Here is a 14875-nt window from a genome sequence, read left to right on the forward strand (position 1 = left end):
AGAGTTCAAACTATTAGCTCCTTCTGCTTCACTGAGAGTTTCTTACAGGGTCTAAGAGAAATGAGACTTTCTAAGTGAAATAAGGAGCACTTTGTTTTATATACTCATTTTTTAAAAAATGTCTGGTGGTGAAGAAGTTAATTCTCAAATTAGAATCCACCTTGCTAATCTGAGCTCTTAATAAAATAATTCACATTATTTCACAGCTTACAAAATGCTTAACTGATGTTTTCTTACTTAATTCTTACAATGGACCTGTGAGATAGGGATTATTAACATCTTTTTTATAAATGAAGGAAGTAAGGTTCATTAGGGATAAGTGGCAGAGCCAAGACTCAAACACTAGCCTTCCAATTCTAATCTGACGTCTCTTCTACCACACCACAAGCACCTGCCTCGATGTTCGTAGGATACTGTTTACCCTATCTGAAAATATTAATTTTGGTGGTTTTAAATTGCTAATAGCAAAATACATGTAATATGTGAAAGGATTAGAGATGACATCTCCTTCCTTTCTCAAGTGGTTGCTATGTTTATTACATTTACTTTTTTTGGCATAAAGACAATTTTGATAGAGGTCAAGTAAACTAATTTTTCTTAAACTAAAGACAAAGCAAACAAATCTGCTGTCACAATAGAAAAGGATACACCCACTCCAGTTTGAGCTTCTCAGGAGGCAGCTCTGTTCTGATGTCATCATAGTTGTCAACATCAGAAGGAATGAACATTGTAATTGGTCGACCTCGCATAAACATTTTAACATATTCTCCTTCTGTTAAGACATAAGAAAAAAATTAAGACAGATGTATTTGCTGAATATTCATAGAAAAGTGTATTATTAATGGGATACAACAAAAACAGATAAAAAATAGCTACTTCAGAGTTCTAGTCTCATTATACATGATTGCTTTTGTATAAAGACCTAGTCCAAAACATTGTAGGAAAAAAACCATTGGTCATTTCCTTAAGTAAGAATAACTATTTTCATAATTAAAATATAATTTATCTATAAGTTGACACATTTCAACAAGACGGCCAGGAAAGTTGAGGTACAAAAATGAAAAGAAAATAATTTTGTGATGGCAGTTTCTCTGACAATTGAAAAGAGATTATCCGAGTAGACAACAACCATGTCCACCACACTACCTGATCAACCTACTGACGTTTAATGGCATACAAAACATGGCCTCAGAATATACCATGAGGAGTGAAGTCAGACACCCTCATAAGTCAGGACGGGGAGAGAGACTAAGCACTCTGCTACACAGGGCAGTGACCAGAGCTGGATGGAAAGAGGACCAAGGTCCCCTACTTCACAATCATGCCTACAATCAGCCTTGAGTCTAAGCAATTAAATTATAATACACTAACATTTTAAAGACAGTGCAAGGAAACAGTTTTCTAGTTAGCAGCAAAAACATCTTTTATTTATATAAACCAATAGCTGTTTGTAAGATGTGCAACAGTCTAAAACTAAAAATGTTAAAAAGACAACTCCAGAATCAAATCAATATTTATTGTACACCTTTTACAAATGAAAACAATACTTAAGTGAACAAACGAGACTGTGTGTGAGACTGTGTTGGGATCCCTGGCCCCAGCATCCCAACCTACATACAGACAGGTTTAATAAATATTGATGGTGGTCGTGAAATGTTTACAAAAGAACCTAAGCGGGAAGGAGAAAATAAGGGACTGAGTACAAAAGCATAGGCAATGTCTAGAACTTGCTAACTTGTCTGTTATATGAAAATCATGTTAAAAACAGACTGAAAATGTGATCATCAACCAGAGGCTGATACAACCTTAGGACCTCTAATAATGACCTAAGCTACTAAGGAAAAGAGTAGATAATCCAATAGCTTATGTAATGCAAACCATGGAAGAAGGAAAGAAATTATTTGCTGAATGTCTGTAAATATTTCTTCAGAGTCAGATTTTAAAACTGTGCTTGTTATGGGTTAGAAGTTCAAGTTATTTTTATTATTATTACTCATAGTGTGTTCGGCCTCAGGGTTTGATCTAAGAACAGGCTAAGACCTCCCACGCCATAGTTTTAATACCACATGATGTATGTCTCTATTACTTCTGAATCTAAGAGTGGGCTCTGCTTCCTGATGAGTTGTAGCATAGCTGGACTTTGATGATAACTAAATGATTTAGTTATCAGCTGTAACTATTTCCCTTCAGCAATCATCTTTATCTGTATCTCCTTGCCATTTTTTGTATAGTTCACTTTCTTATAGGTGTCAATTTGTTACATACTTTTCCCTCTAGTTGTTTTTTTTTTTTTTTTTTTAAAGAATATGAATTCTTAAAGGGAAATATCCTGTCCTTTGGAATTTCTTCCAAGATCACTGATCAGAGGTGTATAGCATAAATGCTTTCTGAATGGAAAAAATAAAATATTTAATAGATGCTTCTATTGCCAGTTAGAAGAGATTATATGTCCAGCAAAGGGAATGGGTTAGGGATAGCATCAAAGAAAAAAAAAGCCCTCTCCTTTGCTAGTAAGAGACAGCTCAGAATACTGCATTGATTCCTTTAGCAACTGTCAAGCAGCACAAGCAACTAACTATAAGCAAAGGAACTATGTATCTAGCGCCTGTGAACTTTTCTAATATAAAAATGGCAGTGCATGTTAGAATGAAAATGCTTTTCCTGCCGATAAAGTGGCAGTATGCATGCTGGACGCAGAGAATATAATCTAGACACTGGGAACAATTCCTGAGACTGAGAGGGAGGCACCACATTACAGTGGAAAAAGCAGGAGCTTTGGAGAAAAAGACTGATTGGGATCTGAATCCCAGCTTTACCCCTTCCTAGCTATGTGACTTTGGCTTCATTTTCCTAATAAATAAAATGATAATACTACTTACCATTCAGAATTATGACTGAGTAAATATCACACTGTAAAGTGTAAGGTCTTTGACAAATATTTATTCCCTTCCCTTTGTCCCTTTGTGAAGGATTTATGACCATTCTAAACACTGTCTAGGAATTGCTTGTAATACATGATTTAACACACTGTAATCTCTCTTCATAAGCTTTAAAGTGACTGTCCACAGAACAGCAAGTGCAGCAAATAAGTTAGAATTCTGAGGGTTCTATCAGGTACACTATAATACATGGGTCACAACTTCAAATATCTACAGGCCCAGGCAGGAAATGCAAAATGAGAGCAGTGGGAGAATACAGGACGACCGGTTGGGGTTCGGGCACTGGCATACACCAGGCCCCATCTCAGGAAGGCAGCAGTTAATCATCCTCAGGAAAGATGTGAGCCCAGTGCTGCTAGATCTTCTCATTTTTCAAGAGAAACAGAAAATCTATAATTTACTGTGAAATCTCCCAATTTTTAAACGTTTACTCCTTTGCCAAAAAAAGGGAGAATACGATGTGAAAACACACCTTTGGCCTGCATGTAGCTCACTAGTTTGCAACCTAAGAAGAGTCTTTACCTTGGGAATTAGGTAAAATATATAGATGAAGAAGAACCTCTCTCCTCAATCACTGTTGAGTCAAATTCTCACTGCAAACCTTTTCTTGAGGCTGTCAGGCTTATTGATCTTATAGTCGAACAACTTAACAATTTGTTTTACCCAAATGCTACTTTCTGGCCGTCCTCACTGTATACCAGCATGAAAGTCAAGGGGAAGAGACGGGCCATGGGACTGGTCAAAGAAGAGTATGAGATCAGTAACATTAATTAATACATTAATAAGGTCTGGTGGTCCAGAAAAGGAATGTGAGAAAGAAATGATTAAATTATCTCATTATAATTAGTAAACACACTAGAGGGTTATCTGTATTCAATAGTGAAGCTGCTGCTTCCTGAAATGGAATTAATCTCAACATTTTATCTCCTATTTTGACATTGTGAAAATTCCTGGGACTGAGAGGGAGGCTATACAGTATAGTGGAGAGAACACAAGCTTTGTGATAAACACAGACCTTGTTTGAATCTCAGCTCTACCACTTACTAGCTTATGCTCAAATAAAATATTCTTCATTGAATCTGATCAATGCTTAATTATAAAAGAAGAAATTCAGGGAATTCCCTGGCAGTCCAGTGGTTAGGACTTGGTGCTTTCATTGCTGGGGCCCAGGTTCAATCCCTGGTCGGGGAACTAAGATCCCACAAGCTGCGTGGTGTGGAAAGAGAGAAAGAAGGAGAGGGAGAGAGAGAGAGAGGGAGGGAGGGAGGGAGGGAGGGAGGGAGGGAGGAAGGAAGGAAGGAAGGAAGGAAGGAAGGAAGGAAGGAAGGAAGGAAGGAAGGAAGGAAGGAAAATTCTGTGGGATATTGTTGATACCATAAATACCATAAATTTTATTAGTTCATTTCTCTAGACACATATAATGCTGGAACTGGAAGAAATCTTGGAGCTCACCTAGTTCAAACAGCTACTTTTACAGAAGGGGAAACCAAGGCTCAGAGAGGTCAAATGAGTTCCTAGACTGTGTTCTGTTGGGAAATATTTTCATTCTAAACTATGTTCTAGATCTGCACTATCCAAAATGATAGCCACTGGTAGAACACTTAGAAGGCAGCTAGTGTGAACTGAGACATGCTGTAAGTGTAAAATACACAACAGATTTTGAAGATTTAGTATGAAAAAAAAAGTAAAACATCTCATTAATTTTTTTTATATTGATCACACATTGAAATGATATTCTGGATATACTGCATTAAATATACTAAACTTAATCTTACCTGTGTCTTTTTATGTTTAAAATGTTGCTACTAGAACATTTAAAATTATATGTGTGTTATACATTATGTTTCTATTGGACAGTACTGTTCAGACCGTGGTGATATCTTTAGGCTAGTCCACATAAGTCCAATTACCTGACAGTACAGCTTCCTTATAATCCAAATAGTATTAGCCTGAGCTCTGGATCCCAACAACAGGAAATCAGAGAGTACAACAGAAGAGGAAGATGTTTCTGCTCTATTATCTTTTGGAAGAGTGAATGCTAGGCAAAAATTTGAAATACTGTATTTCCATGTCCTTCTCGCACACCTCTTAGTCCTTCCCCTTCAGTCTCCTCATGTGCTTCTACTTTAGCACCTCCCCTGGGCTGTCCTATCCTCCAAAGTGCTTCAAATTGCAAAATGATCATTATATTCCCTAATCCAAACTTTTTGGCATAGTTATTCTCAGGTGTTCTGAGAAAAGCAGTATTGCTGAAATAATTCATACTGATACAAATAACTGGTTATTAACATTACATGTTTAAAAGATGCTTATCAAAATTTATTAATCTTTCACAGATTATAACAAAGCAAAAGGAAAAATTCAAGGAGTGTAGAAGAAAATTAGTACTGGGCATACTCTGCTCCAAGATTGGTTCCTCCTGTGCTTTTTTTTTCTTTTAAATAGCTTGCTCTGTTTCTGCACCTAGAGATTTTAAAGAAAGCCTTTCAAAGGCAACAGCAGAGCTTCAAGGGTCTGGACTATGACTTGTACTTGTTTATGTAATGGGTGCCGCTTGTAGAAAGCCTTCTGAACTTCTAGAATGCTTACAATTTAAAGCATCTTTCTCCTAAAGTTTTCACTTTAGGAATTCATTTTTATATTTTATGATCTTTAGAACTAAAGAGCTCCCCCCACAACTGAATTTGAATTTTATATTTAACTAAAATGTAGCTAGCTGTGAGATGCTACCTAATTCCAGCAAACAAACAGAAAATTTAAGAATCTTTACTTAATTTGAGCTTTTTCTCTGACACTACCAGTTCTATTCCCCAAAACCACAGAGCTACAGAACAGGCTGGTAAACAAGATGCTAGAAATACTGTTCACAATTTTATGGTAGAAAGTGACAAAGACCATTTAAGGAAAGTTAAAATCTTTTCTTAAAACTCATTTATTTTTAAACAAAATATTTCAAGTCCCAGTTAATGATCCAGTTACACTCGAGTAATAATTTTTAAAAATTCCAATGAAACAATGTAATCTGTAAGTATCTTTGGTTTTTGAACAAGGAAATTGATTTGTGCTATAATAAAGTCTCAATTTCACCCCTTTTCAAAGGTCTAGTTGTAAAAATAGATCATAAATGTAGACTCCAAAATAAAAAGGGGAGTCATGAATTTAGAAGGATATATAATCTAATCTTACTGTGCTCATTTAAACAATTCCTAAAAAAAAAAAAAAAATTCCTAATTGTGCTTGCCAAATATTATGTAGTTAGTTTTACTGGCTGGGACAAGAACACAGGTCTGAAAAATCTGACCAAATACTAAAATGCTACCTTAATTTTCGTTGTTCTATAGGTAGAGTTCTACTAGCTGGTAAATTTTATTCAATTCTTAATTACATGGGGGTGGGGTGAGGTTACACAATGAAGATGTAAAAGATGTTAACCTAGCCTCTTAGGAGCTTACAAGACAGACATAACCAAGTCTTATGTATCTGCTGGTCAACACTTATCTAATTACAGTAAAAAGCCAATTTGCAGTTAATTACTTTCTTGAATCTAAACCTCCTTTAATCAGATTTTTCTTTGCTGTTTTGTTTTTTGGGTTTTTTTTACAACTGTGATTGCCATAAAATTACTTGAAAATATCAGACATGGGAGTTTGTGTAAGCATTTTAATTATTTGTACTGTGTGAAAAAGGCTTTCTTTGGTAAAAGATGGGAAATACGTCTATTCCAACAATATAAGGCACATAAAACTTCTGAAAGATTTGCTATACTGCTGAAAACATTTCTGAACTAAGCAAAACATGGTTGTACTTTACAAAGTCCCTCAAATCACTCATTTATATCCCCAGGAAAAGTTATCTTAAACACTAAAATGAAAAAAATTCTTCATTTTATCTGAATACACCAAGTTGGATTTAATTTTTTTAAAATAAGAAATCAAAAAAAGAAACTTCAGATATCGAAATATTTATCCCTCTAAGTCTTTCTCAATTAACTATAGCAGAAAGAAAATCAAGAGGCCCAAGGGGAACAATAAAAACCCATATATGAAATTCTAATTAAAGAGTATTGAGAGACTTCATCTTTAATGTTTTATTTCTTAAAAAAAAAAAAAAGGGACTTCCCTGGCAGTCCAGTGGTTAAGACTCCATGCTCTCAATTCAGGGAGCATGGGTTCGATCCCTGGTCGGGGAGCTAAGATCCCATATGCCGCATGGCGTGGCCAAAAAAAAAAAAAAAAAAAGTTAATTAAAAAAACCCCCAAAACCCAAAAACCTGAGTCAAATAAAGCAAAATGTAAAGATCTAATAAATCTGGGTGGTCAGTATATAGGTGCTTGAAATATTATTTGCTTGTATTTTTAGAAAGATTAAAATATTTAATCTTTAAAAAGTTTAAAAAGCATTACTTAAGGAAATAATCAATAGAATATTTTTGGTGAAATTGTTCCTTGGAGAATCAACTATGAGTATAGCTCAGGAATGTGGCATGTGATTCACTATGCCTTTTCTTGCAGTTTTGTATATGTCACTGATCATTTGTACCTCTTTTCTGCTACACTAATCACAAGTTTCAGAATTCTTTTCAAAGTGCTTCAGGAAAACAGTAAACAATTGATAGAGTGGGCAACACATTGTGGAGTCTAACTGCGGTTTCTGGACAGAACGGATTTCTAACTATACGAGCTCAGTTAACTGGCATGCTTAAGGAATGGAGATTTTCTAGTTAATTGCATTTTCTAGTTTAGATTTTTTAAAAAATTTATTTATTTTTGGCTGTGTTGGGTCTTTGTTGCTGCACGGGGGCTTTCTCTAGTTGCGGCGAGCCGGGACTACTCTTCTGGGGTGGCTTCTCTTTGTTGCGGAGCACAGGCTCTAGGCGTGCGGCTTCAGCAGTTGTGGCACGAGGGCTCAGTACTTGTGGCTCACGGGCTTAGTTGCTCCGCGGCATGTGGGAATCTTCCCGGACTAGGGCTTGAACCCGTGTCCCCTGCATTGGCAGGTGGATTCTTAACCACTGCGCCACCAGGGAAGTCCCTAGTTTAGATTTTTTTAAAAAAAACTTATGCCTACAGTTGTGAAAATTCAGTATGGGTGAAAAGTCTTCAACTGGAATAAAATAAATATGCACAAGACTAGGATACTCTCATGAAAAGTCATATTCTCCATGTTCAAAGGGGGCACTTGGGACTTTTTTCTCAGCTGAAAATAAGGAAAGAGGATGTCAAGAACACATACTCTTAGAAGTTGGGATAATTTATACTAAAAAAATTGGACAGCATTTAAATACATTTTAATCTATAAGACTGTTACCAACAAGATATCAGATCTCTGCTTAAAAAAATCTCCAAGAGAGAAGAGGTTCCCCCTTTTTGGTCTCCTTTTAAATACAGAGAATACCTGGACAAAGCCCAGACCTAGGGATCCAAGTAATGATTATATATCCTACTTAACATATGCCAATAGGTAAATTTTAGAAGTGAGTGTATTTTTTTGGAGGTGCAATATTTGGTTTCCTGCCCTTCCTGCTTATTCACATTTAAAATAGACTTAAAGCACCCTTCTTTCCAAATTCTGGAACTGCAAAGTTTTGGATATCATCTCAGAAACAGCAAGGAAAGATTCTATCTGTAGTGCAATTAAGGGCTTTTGATTTCTTTGGTTTGTTTCAAACTGTACCCCTCAGCAGGGGACAATATACTTCCTCTCAGTAGGTAACACAATATACAGACAGTGTCAGTAGGACTGCTATCCTATATTCTTACAGGTAAATTTTAGTTATTCTTTCAGATACAATGCTTAGTTTACACAGATGTGATCAGGTTTTAGGACAGAACATGCCTGGAGCCAACAGGTCAGAAAACAATACAAGGCACTGAACAAAAGCACCTGTATTCAAATTTTTTAAAGGTAGATTAAACATGAGTTAGTAAAGGTATGGGGGCTGCCTTCCATTTTCTATTTGCTATAAGAAAGAGCTTTCAAAAAGTTATTAAAGAGACTCTTGGCAACGTCTAGTCTAAGCCTAAGTATATGTAAGGAAACTGAGGTCCAAGGTCTCAAGAGTCATAGGGAAAAATTTATTATCGGATGAAGGATTTTTTTTTTTTTTCATAATTTCCTTTGGCAAATGAAATTTTTAGTTCCTCCCCAACCAACACTCATAATTTTAGTCATTGTAGGATTCTGGTTCTTTAAACTTCTGTGATTCACCCCTAACTAGGTCTCATGCTTATTATTATTCTTACGCTCTTTCCACTAAACAACTTTGCTTCCCTTTCCTAAGTGAGGTGTCCAATGACTCTTCTGTTGCTTAGAATGAATCTATATTTTATAAATGCAATGGTTAACAAATACAAAATTGTGTGCACACTATGATCAAGGACCTCCTTGCTACTCCTAACACAACAAGAAAGCTCTTGCCTCAGGGCTTTTGTACTTCCAGTTTTCTCTGTTCATGCAATTCTTTTCTCCAGATACCCAAATTGTTCACTCACTTCATTCAGGTGGCTCAAATGTCACTTTATCACTTTATCAGAGATGTCTCCCCTAACCACTCTATATAAAATAGCAATTGTCTACTCTCCAATATGTATTACCTACTTACATATTAAGCATTTACTGTCTGTTTCTTACAGGTAGAATATAAGTTCCACAGAGTTCAGACAATGTAACTGCTGTATCCCTGTTTCTGGGACAGAAACTCCTGTTTCTGGGACAGGTCCTGACAAAACACACTCAATAAATATTTGTTGAATGAATCTTTAAAATTTTAAAAATGTGTATCTGATAAAGAAACAGTAAAGAAACACATCAGAACTGTAATAGTTGTTAAAATGACAAGATTATTCAGAGTTTTTTTTCTTTCTCCTATTTTGTAAATGAGTTTATATTGTATATTTTTAGATTATTTGAATGACTGTTTGGCTAAAACAAACTACTGAAGGATTTTAGACAGTATGTATTTCAAAATGACTTTTAAAGTATTTTTCATCTGAAGCCATTTTGGACAGATAGCTAGGCAGCTAGTAAGAATTAGTCACCTCTCAATTTTCTAAGATATTACAGTAATAGTTCTTCTATCTAAATACACCTGTAGTTAAGCTACTACTGCACTGGTTTGGTAGTTAAGCAAGAATGAATTTAATCATAGAGCAGTGAGGCAGCTCTATAAGAGGAAGTGAAAGTGTGATTTGGTGACTGAGGAGTTCTCTTTTCCTCAATTAAGCAGATTTCTCTCCAGTAGGAACCTGAATCATTCAGGTTCTCAACATGACGAGACAATTAAAAGAGTTTAAGATGTAACAAGAGAAAAGTGATTTAGGATTACTCGAGCCTGAAAAGGACAGTTAACATGCAATAATTTGAAGACATTCAGGTTCTGCTCTAGAAATGAGAACATGTGACACTTATTTTCCATATTTTAAAAATGTAATACACTAGATAATGACTATAAGGATGAGCTTATGAGCTGTACTCGTTTTATTACAAAATTTACCTAGTACATTTCTCTTGTGATGGGAGAGGATCCAACAGAACTAGGGAGAAGAGTAATGAAAAGGGGCTTAAGTTTCAAGGATTTGAGTGTAGATAAGGATCTAATTTAGTAAGAGCCTCTTTTTATAGGACATGGTGTAACATGTCCTTCCCCCCACATCTAGCCTCGGAGATTGTCCTGTGTACATCTCATTTCACCTCCCACTGCTTTCAACTATGGTTTCCTTCCTTCTGTCTAAGTGCTTATCAGAATACGCAGATTTATGCTCTTCTACTCTGCTGTGTCTGAAGGACACAGTCATTTTCAGGTAAAGTTTTCTCTGCTACCACTCACTTACATGTACCAAATATAAATCGGCTTGTTCCCAAAACAAAGCAGATGACTTACAGCAAGTCACACTTGTCACTGTCAAAAAAAAGAGCTAAAGAATAAATCACATTTTAAAAAGACTGTCCAAAAATGACAGATTTTTTAAAAAATGACAGATATTTTAGATTAATACCTAAAGTGTAAGAAAATGTGCTGTGAAATATGTTACGCAAAATGAATACCAAACTTAAATTTATCCACAACTTACATCAAGTGAAGATCACCTATTTAATGGTCATCTTTTCATCTTAACTCCACGTATTTGAGTACAAGGTTGAGTACTGTCACACTTATATTAATAACTAAAATTTATTTGGTGCTATGTGCCAGGTACTATGTTTAAACACTTTATTATCTTTAATTTTTATAATAACCCTTTGAGGGTTTATTATTATCTCAATTACAGATGAGAAAACAAAGACTTAAGAAGGTGAATTAACCTGCTTATGGTCACAAGCTAAGTAAATGGTGAAACCAGTCTTGACTTCAATTACACATGTTTAAACATCTACACTATGTTGTTTGTTACACACCTCTATGAGTAAATTAAGATTTATAGACAACTCAAGTGTAACTGTCCAAAACCAAACTATTCTTTTCTACACATCTACTCCTCCTCAAATGTTCCTTATTTTAGTAGATGCCTCTTACCTACTTTCAAGTTAGCCTTCATAGATTCCCTCTGTTCCTTACCTCTCATACCCTACCTGTAATCTCCTAAACCATCTAGAATCCATCTACTTCTTTCCATAGGCTCTGCCTCACAGGCAGGCCTGAATTATATAACAGGCTGAGGCACCAGAGTTTTCCTTCAAGATACACTCTAATGATAAATATAGCTGATTAAAATGGCAAAGCAACAGGCTCAAATTCCAAAAATAAGGCTTAATGCAAGCAACATTTGACATTTTAAAATTCCAACATCTGGAACAATCTTCTTCAGTTAACAATTCTTGTAACAGAATTTAACTGACTTTTCCAGTTTTTCATTCCATCCTTCTTCCCCACTTTAGTGATGCTTCTCTAGCAAAACCCTTCCCTTTTAAATACATTTACTTACCTGCCTATTTGAATGGTTTTGAAAATTGTCACCAACACAGAGCACTCACTTATATACTAATCATAAGTTAGATCCCTTTTCCTTCCAAAGGACATACCACAGCACGACAAAGAGAAAGGTAGCCCTTTCTCATTTACCTTCTAAGGATTTTTATAAAATGTAAGCTCTTTGGCAAAACACGTAATAATAGGAGCACCTTTTTATAGGTACAGTGTTTTCTGTTTTTAAAGTACCTTCATACATATTATTTCATCCTTCAGCAGTCTTGTGAAGTAAGCTTTATAGTTATATTCTCAGATTAGAAAACTACCCAGAGATGTTGCCATTTTGCCTGGGTCACAAGGTTGTTATACAGTAGAGCCAAACACTAAACAGAGACTCTCCATTCACTGCTCTTGCCACTATATATCACTATCTCTCTCTTTTTAAAATGTTTTGACACATAATAAGAATTGTCTTTGTAAATAAAATTTCATTTGTCTTTAAGGTATTTCAACTATTACTTAATCTATACATAACTATAAATTATAAAAGAGGGAGTAAGACCTAACTGAAGGAGAACAGCAGCAATAATCAGCTTTATTTAGAATTTCTACGTAAAAACAAATGATCCAAAGAAGATTGCAAATACTTTTCTTATCAGAATCAAAAGTGAAAATCTACAGAAATCAAGTTAAATCTCTAACAAAAATTTTAACCACATATATCGTTAATATAATAAATAACCCAGAAAATAAAGATAACTATGACACATAGAAATGAGCTGTAAAAAGCATGCACGGGATGGACATGCTTTTATTTAGAACAGCATGCTTCAATTAAATTTGCAGGCAATTGAAGGAGAATGTAAAACTGATGTATAAATCTTACCTACTTTGCAATTAAATTAAATACACATTTACAAAAAGTCTTCTCTCCCTTTTTGGGTCAGAACAAGCCAACAACAGCAAGTAGCCAGAAATTACAATTAATATAAAAGAAAAATTTAAGAGGAAATGGATTTGCTAGACTTATTATATTTTAAGTCTTAGCTTCAAGAAATGAGTGATTATTTGCAATGAAGTTGGCAAGACAGGAAATTGAGTTAAAATTTATCAATCTTTTAAATGGCTTTTCTAAGTACAACTTTTATTTTTTTAAAAAAGGGGGAAATTCCCCTTGGTATTATACCTCTTTGTAATGATATCTTTATTCCTACTGTTGACCTTGAATCTTCAGAGCTCAGAGAAATAGAAAAGTGGTTGGATTCACTAGTTCAAATTACTATATTTCCTTTATTAAGAGGAAAGTCGGGTAGTATAAATAACGAAAAGCCAAATAAGAGATCCAGGAAGAAATTAACTAAGAAGGCGACCAACTGTGTAGCTTATTCTTACCTTGGCTGTTTTTTTCACGGGTTGACATTTTTGCTGGTTGAGACAAAAATGACATATCTTACAATAAAAATTAGATCTTTTCTTAAATGACTATAACAACACACTTCTTTTTTATCACTGTGAGCTAATAAATAAAGTACACTGAATGAAAGTAAGTCAATGTTCTTATCAAAAGAAAAAATTTAACTGATGTAGAAAAGATAAACATTTTTTAAAAAGGATTTTTAACTTACCTTGGTTGATAATGACATCTTTATGCCTACAAAAGGAATTCAAAGACATTTATTTTATAATTTTATTTGGCTGACCGTTATAATCACCTGAAGAAATTGCAAAAGATTCAATGTCTAGGCTACACCCCAGATAAATCTCCAGACGTGAAATTGAGGCATCAGTATTTTTTAAAGTTTCTCATTGGTCTAAACTACTAATATACTGTTTCATAAAAGAAGGAATATTCCATTAGGATCACTTAAACAATAAAAGCATAGAAAGATTTATGAAAAATACTCAAATTTTATGAGATTATTGAAATTTATTATGAGTTCAAAAGCATTAACAGGAAGACAGCCTTATTTAAAGACACAAAAGGAAAAATGCACTTAGAAGAAAAAAAAGATATAAATACAGATTTTTAGAAATGATTCAAATGTGGCATATAATTGTACATGCAAACGTGACAGTCAAATAATTAATAATTTTCAGATATAACTTAAAGTATAATACTTACTTGTCTGCATTTTTTATAACTTTTGATATTAATTTTGATGTTGAAACTGCCCTCAGTAATTTATTACGGGTATCGTCTGAATTTTCCCATGAATTATGTGACTTTTCAGCTGTTGGTGGTCGTTTTATGCTGGAAGAAACATATTAGTTTCTTAGAAAAAAATTCTATGAGTAGCAATTGACAGTTTGACTAGAACATAAAAGCAGTAATTAACATTTTCTTAAAGCTAATCCAGAAAAGAGAAGGAAGGATTAGTTGAAAGGTTCTGTGCCTGGATGAGTCAAGGAGTTAAACAAGGCAATTACCAAGTCTGTTTTTTAATTTTCACTATTATTCAGAAGATTCACTAGAACAAATATTACTTGATTTAAAAAAAAAACAAACCCATTTGCTTAAATCTGAATAATTACTCTCAGAATTTATGAAATTGTGTGAATTTGTGAAAAAACCTATACTTATTCAAAATCATTACAAGGCTGCTATTTTCATTTTTTATGTCCTCATGTAATTAAATTATACATGGTACAAATGACAATTTCTAAATAATTGTGGGACTAAAAGTAAAACTCTTGTTTATATCTTTTAGAGTCAATTTTATCCATGAAATAAAAACAATTTAACACAAGAATGTTATATTATCAAAACTGCTTCCACATATTCATAACTGAAATTTTTTAACTTATAAACGATTTTTTGGCTGCACTGCTAACTGTCCTACAACTCATCCAGCCTTCAATACTTCTTGTAATAGTATATCCAAAGAGCAATTCAGAATGGCAAGCACATTTCCAAGAGACCTTAAGAAGCTGAAAAAAAGATCTGGGACAAAGAAGATGCCAAGTCAAATCAGAACCTTAAAGAGATTGATTATAAAAAAAGCCACCTTTAACCACATACAATCCAAAGTTG

At 34.4% G+C, this 14875-nt stretch overlaps 1 protein-coding gene across 8 annotated transcripts in view; it reads right to left on the bottom strand.

Annotated features, from left to right (window-relative positions):
• Positions 1-14875, bottom strand: part of EML4 (EMAP like 4) — a 163901-nt gene that overhangs the window by 51151 nt on the left and 97875 nt on the right. For 6 of the 8 annotated variants that reach the window (XR_014235099.1, XM_082358025.1, XM_082358021.1 and 3 more), the window contains exons 5-8: positions 13967-14095; positions 13470-13495; positions 13237-13269; positions 649-772 (exon numbers count right to left, since the gene is read on the bottom strand). Coding sequence is in view for 7 of the 8 variants with exons in the window: in XM_082358025.1 (XP_082214151.1) it covers positions 649-772; positions 13237-13269; positions 13470-13495; positions 13967-14095 (312 nt within the window). In the remaining variant the exon portion in view is untranslated. The remainder of the gene's footprint in view (positions 1-648; positions 773-13236; positions 13270-13469; positions 13496-13966; positions 14096-14875) is intronic. The other 2 variants (XM_082358022.1, XM_082358024.1) reach the window with 1 other exon arrangement.

The sequence above is a fragment of the Balaenoptera borealis genome, assembly GCF_965194805.1.
Source record: "Balaenoptera borealis genome assembly, chromosome: 15".
Lineage (NCBI taxonomy): Eukaryota > Metazoa > Chordata > Mammalia > Artiodactyla > Balaenopteridae > Balaenoptera > Balaenoptera borealis.